General features: G+C 31.8%; 1 protein-coding gene across 1 annotated transcript; it reads right to left on the bottom strand.

The window, feature by feature from the left end:
- Positions 1-203: 203 nt before the first annotated feature.
- Positions 204-5,511, bottom strand: LOC114388960 (receptor-like protein EIX2). The gene is made up of 2 exons (XM_028349516.1): positions 2,152-5,511; positions 204-448 (listed from the first exon to the last, which is right to left on the bottom strand). Exon 1 carries the CDS (start codon positions 5,459-5,461, stop codon positions 2,192-2,194), a length of 3,270 nt encoding a protein of 1,089 aa, XP_028205317.1. The 5' UTR covers positions 5,462-5,511; the 3' UTR covers positions 204-448; positions 2,152-2,191.
- Between the last annotated feature and the right edge of the window lie 1,177 nt (positions 5,512-6,688).

Here is a 6,688-nt window from a genome sequence, read left to right as displayed (position 1 = left end):
GTAAGTATAGTTGAAGTTGTGCCTTGGTGACTTGTTGGTCATGGGTTCGAATCCGGAAACAGTCTCTTTGCATATGCAAGGGTAAGACTGCGTACAACATCCCTCTCCCATACCTTCGCATAGCGAAGAGCCTCTGAGCAATGGGGTACGATGTTTTTTTTAAGTATAGCTGAACACTAGGAAAATATAGCAGAAGGCATTGATGAAGATGAAATATGAAGTGGTCAAATTTTAGATTTCACAGATGTAAGCACATTAATGAAAAATAAACAGTATTACAAACATATTATACAATAAAATACAACAATATCATACCAAGTTTCCGGAGACAAGATTTTGCAGTTCATTACTTAAATACAAAACATTGTAAACTCCTATACTAAAGAAATATTTCGCACTTGTAGCAGCCTACAATGCTTTCTTCTCTGATCAGAAGCGTGCGGCACATCTGCAACAATCATCATTTTTTTGTACAACAATTAATGTGGTGGATTACAAGATAAAAACAGAATTATATTTGTTTATATAAAATTGAAAATGGAAGTATACATGCAGGGACCATGGCCCCAAAGTTTTTCACAAAGTGTATTTAAAATACCATGTTAAAAGAATTACGGTCCCCTTAAAATTTATGAAAAAAAATATATTGAAAAATAATGCATGTCATGTTAGTTGAAAGACAAAAAAAAAAAAAAAAGAGAAGTGTAGGTATAATAGGTAATATAATATGATAGTGTGATAGTAAAATGAGATTAGCAGAAATTAAAGATAATAATAAAGTAATTGTAACGTTGAAGTGTACATGTATAATTATGAAAAATCATTTTACATATTTAATTTTTTTTTCTCATATAGCACTACTATTCAGATATTTAAAAAATAAATAAATAATTCATCAAAATCAATAAAAGTAATTAAGTTAACTATTTTAATTAAAAATGTCATAAACTAAAATGTTATTCTAAAAATACTCAGATTTAAATAGTTTAAGTAGAAGTTTTATTTAATAATATTACTGAATAATTTTTTCACCTATAAAATTGACTTAAATTGTTTCACCTATAATATTTATTGGTTTATAAACCAATAAATATATCCACTTGTGTATGAAATGATTGATTGTCTAATTTGTGACGAGTTTAAGTAGTCGTTATAATAAATATATTTGAACGAGTTTATGTTGGTAATAATTAGGAAGAAAATAATGTATTTATTTATTTTTTGATAAAATTAATTAGATAGTAATGTCTTTATGCTTAATATAGTTGTATATTTTTTCTATAAAAAAATATCCAGTTTTTTATTATTCAAATATTAACTGTTAGTTTATTATTATTTTTTAGTAAAAGAGATTCAAATTCATCATGTCTCTCCTTCCTTCTTTATTTAATCATAAAGTAAATCTTATAATTCAAAAAACTAATATATATATATATATATATATATATATATATATATATATATATATATATAAAATAAATATTTTTATATTTTTTATACTATAAAAATTTGAATTATTATTATTTTTCTTGGTCCCTCTAAGTGAATTCCTAGCTTTGACCCTGTACATGATAATATAGTAACAACAAGCACTTCATATTTGGCATAGTTAATAGGGGAATTGTGTTTGCAGTTGAGGGATTGGGCAGGAGTTGGTGGTGTTAAGGAATCGAAACAAGCTGCATCTGTTTCAAAAAATTAGAGTAATCATTGCCTTTGAGTAGAATGTATAAGAGAAGCATGGGCCATAGAACAAGGTAGTCATATATGCAGAAACAGTACATAGGAACTAAAATATGTTACAAGAAATCGCTCTTAAAGTGTAGATGGTTGCATCATAAAAAGATGTGAAAATGGAAGAATATGTGATTTGAGAATAATAATTATTTCCCAAATTTTCTATGAGAAAAAGCTTTCAATAACTTAATTCATCACTCATTAAGAGTCAAAATAGGGAATTTCGTAAGGAAGACACAAAAAATGACACATAATAAATTATTAACTTCTATCAATTGGTTTACGGTTAACATGAGCTTTCTGTTCGAAATACATATTACCTTTTTTTTATAGGTAAAACAATTTTTGATATATTGATATAAAACTAAGTCAAAACATAAACCATGAACCTGAAAAATAAAATCTATAACATACCTTTTTGCCTTGGAGCGATTAGCAACACTTCCCACATTCATCATAAGCATACATATACATAGTCTGTTAATCTGTTCAGAAACCTCGTGTAAGCAATTCTCCAAGGACGCCACAGTAGTAATGGCCCTAATAAGCCCCAAAATCCAGTGAAGTATCCAATCCCCAAGCTCATGTATAATCCCTCATAGAAAACAGAATCATCACCTTTGACTGGTGGTTCTTGACCCTCTTCTGTTGTTTGATCTCCAACCCCAGGACAAGTTTTGTTAAGTTGTTCGCCACAAAGATCAATATTTCCTTCAAAACTAGAGGCTTCAAAGGTTTCAAAATGTCTTCCTGATGGGATTCTTCCAGAAAGAGAGTTGTGTGACAAGTCTAATTTTCCCAAATCATCAATTTCAGAAAGAGATGAAGGAATTCTCCCAGAGATGTGATTTCTTGACAAGTCAAGTGATTCTAGTGAACCTAAATTCCCAATCTGAGAAGGAATTTCTCCACTCAAATTATTTCTTGATAGATTCAAAGAAACTAACCCAAGCAAATATCCGACCTCTTTTGGTATTTCACCCATTAAATTGTTACAAGAAAGATCAATGCTTTTGAGCTCCAACTCTGGATCCTTGAACCCCCGTTCCACACCTTTCCACATCCATGTTATGTCAAGCGTATAACCTCCGAATATGTAACCATTAAATACAACGTAAGTCTTACCATTCCGATATATATCAGACATAGTGTCACTTGAGTTGATGGTCTGTTCAGACATTGCAGTCAAATTCTTTAAGCATGATGGAATTCCACTTGACAAGTTATTCCTTGAAAGATCCAACAATTGAATACGCTTCAAATAACAGAGATGAATGGGTAGATTTCCTGAGAGGTGATTTCCTCGCATGTTCAAGATTATCAATTGATGCATACTTTCTCCAATCCATGATGGTATTGGACCCGACAACATATTTTCACTCAGGTCCAGCATAAATAAACTGCTGCAATTCTTCAAAGAAGAAGGCAACTCACCCATTAAACCATTGTTTCGTAAAACCAAGGCTTTCATATTAATTAGGGCGCCCATGGACATAGGAATCTTCCCTGACAATTTATTGCTGCTTAAATCAAGAAACACTAATTGCTTTACTGATTTCCAACAATCTGGGAGTTGCCCCTTTATTTGATTGTGTGATACATCTAAAGTGGCCAAATATTCAGCTGTGCTTTGGTCACATAAGAATGAAAACAAATCTGAAAAATTATTTTCAGAGAGCATCAGGTCGGTAGCTTGTAGTAAAAATGACGGAATTTTACCCTCAAACTGATTTGAATTCAGAATTATAGATGGTCTCATAGGAAGCTTCAATGATATATCAGGAATTGCACCAATGAGGTAATTGAAAGACATATTTAAATATCTCATATATTGCAAGTTATTCCAAAACCAGTCTGGTACAGAGTCATTAATCCCGTTATCAGAAATATCAAGCTCATACAAAGAACTTTGAGTCTTGAGCCAACTAGGAAAGGTGGGGCCCGACTTGCAAGATCTGAGTCCCAATGAACTTAATTGGAATGGAGGAACGCAACTCGGGACCAATTTCAGAGACAACGAGTTCTCTGATAAGTACAAGGATTGTAATTTGGAAAAATTAGAAAGATGGGATTCAGTGACGTCACCCTCCAAAGAATTCCCAGCCAAGTTAAGATCCTCCAACTCTGATAGCAATCCAATGCTTTTAGGTAACATGCCAGTCAACCGGTTATAAGATAAATCCAACCTCTTAAATATGTCTCTGTTGCACCATGAAGAATTTTGGAATAAGCTAGAAATTTCCCCATTCAACTTGTTCTTTGAGAGGTCTAAACTCTGCAATGCGCACATGTTACCAAAGAAAGATGGAATCTCGCCTTGCAGTTTGTTACCGGAGAGGTAAAGAACTTCAAGAGAGTTCATTACTTTCCCAAATCCATCTGGAATGGGACCTTCTAACATGTTATTATAAAGGAAAAGGTTATGAAGATTGGTGGTGGAGTTAAAGAGCCAGTAAAATATAGTTGATGATATCAACAGATTTGAGGAGAGATCAAGGAAAACAAGAGAAGATGAAGAACTCATATTGAAAGAAGATGACATAAGAAAACTTCGATCAGTAAGACTACAACTTCCCAAATCAAGATTTTGAAGTTTTGAGCTGAAGTTGAAACCACCTTGAAAGACTGATGATGTCAAATTATTATAGGAAAGATCAAGGATCACAAGAGAAGGAAAGTTTGGGCAGAGAGGAGATGACAAAACAATGTTATTAAGACCAAGATAAAGCTCCTGAAGATTAAGGCTAAAGTTTGACAACAGTTGAAATGTTGAGGATGTGAGCTTATTTGAAGAAAGATCAAGGATGGTAAGAGCAGTGGAAAAGTTGGAAGGTGAATAAAACAGAGATTGAATATTTGTATCTGAAAGAGAACAATCAAATAGCCTCAACTCTCTTAAGTTTAGAATAAGCTTGCTGATCATTTGTAGCCAGTGATGAGAAGAGGAAAGGTTGTGTAGTGAACTTAGCTTAAGTTTTGTCAATGAAGAAAGCTTAGTCAACCACTCTGCATCCTTAGATTTCACATCAAAATCGCCACCAAGTCCAAGAGTGTGCAACAAAGGAAGATTCCCAACTTGGAAAGGGAGTGCTCCCGAAAATGAATTCCAACCAAGATCAAGATACCTCAACTGTGAGAGATTTCCAAGTTGATATGGGAGTTCCCCATCCAGATAATTACCACTTAGATCAAGATATTGTAAATGTGTAAGATTTCCAAGTTGATAAGGAATTTGTCCTTGGAGTAAATAATTGTTACCTAGATCCAGAGACAGTAAATGTGTAAGCTTTCCAAGATCAGAAGGAATACTCCCACCAAATAAAGAATAAGAGAGATTGAGATATCTTAAATTGGTGAACGAGCCCATGAGTTCTGAGATATGACTCCCTTCAAAAACATTATTGCTGAGATCCAAGTGTTCAATATTTTCAAGGGCAATCAATGAAGAGATATTGATTGCACCTCTCAAATATTGTGTACCCTGACCACGGAGATGAAGTGTCTCAACATGACCAGTTTGATTGTTGCATTGAATGCCTTTCCATTTGCAACAGTCTCTGTTAGTGTTATCGTCCCTCCATGTAGACAGCATGCCATACTTATCTATGAGGCCATGTTTGAAGTTGAGGAGTGCTTGTCTCTCACTCTCAATGCACTTAATTTCTGCGGCATGCAATAAAAGCAGCAAAAGTGCATAAAATAGTTTCAGAAAATAACAACTCATTATATTTTTGTTGATATGAAATGACGAAGAGTAAAACAAAGATCGGTTACTGTGGTCAGTTTTCTCTTAAATTGTCAAGTATGAAAGATGGAGCCTGCGGCAGGATTTATATATATAGTTGATAGTATGGCTAAATGACATTGTTTATTCTCGTTCACTTATCCAAGACAAAAAATTAAGTAAATTTTCTCTTTACAAAAATTTTATTTTTAAAATTAAAATTCGAAGACTCCATATACGAGGTTTATATATTTTAATTTCCTCTACTTGATCACAAATCTCCTAATATAATTTTTGTTCATGCATCTAATATTTAACAAAAAATATTGATCCAATAGTGTTGCCATCTCCATTTCCGTTAAATATTAAATATTAAATTAATTATGAATAAAAGTTAAGATTGGAAAAGATCAAATTTATAAGGAAAAAAAATGGGGGACCAAATTTCAAAGTTGGCAATAACAAAATAAAACTAAAATAAAACTTAAGTGCCATATGTTCTGATAATGACTTGCAAATCAATTTCGATGGCAATTAATGTTGTAACAACCTTATAATAATTTCTTTGACATATGTGCCTTCCATCTTTGCATAAATTGACTTCCAAGTCAATGCAAAACAAAAGACACTATAGCAACGAAGAAACCTCTACTCACCCACAACACACTTTCTATCCGTCTCATCCTCTCCATTGATATTTGCTTTGTTTTATACTAATAAATAAGTAAATTATAATCACCCCATTAACAAACTAATTTTTTTAGTAATCCATCACTACAAAAAAAAAATAGATATTTTTGACGGAATATTTTCCACCAAATTTATTAATTCCATAAAAAATATTGTATTTTTCCATGGTTTTGAAGGAAATTCCTTTATTACACTCTGGTGATAAGCAATTTAAACTTGTTTTTGTTTGTATGTTTTATTGTGCCAATTATTTATTCATATTTTTATATGTTGTGATTTGATTTTTTTTAATTAAGACATGGCTTTTAAAAAATTACTCTTACAAAATCTTACCATTCTTCAAGGAAAAAAATAGAATATATAATAAAAAATCAATAATTATATAATTGTGTAATAAAATGATTTCGTATATATATTAATTACAGGTTCATGAATATATACTTCATATTGTACCAGCATGTGGTAATAACTAAAATTTCATCAGATAATTCGACAAAAAAAGTGATGTTAAAAATTTTAATAAATAAAAAATATAAC

Source organism: Glycine soja, chromosome 16 (genome assembly GCF_004193775.1).
Source record: "Glycine soja cultivar W05 chromosome 16, ASM419377v2, whole genome shotgun sequence".
NCBI lineage: Eukaryota > Viridiplantae > Streptophyta > Magnoliopsida > Fabales > Fabaceae > Glycine > Glycine soja.
The sequence above is the reverse complement of the archived record's forward strand: the minus strand, read 5'-3'. Positions and strand labels throughout refer to the sequence as shown.

Bases quoted from the DNA above. Each gene is read 5' to 3' on its own strand.
- LOC114388960 (XM_028349516.1), bottom strand. From the start codon at position 5,461: ATGAGTTGTTATTTTCTGAAACTATTTTATGCACTTTTGCTGCTTTTA.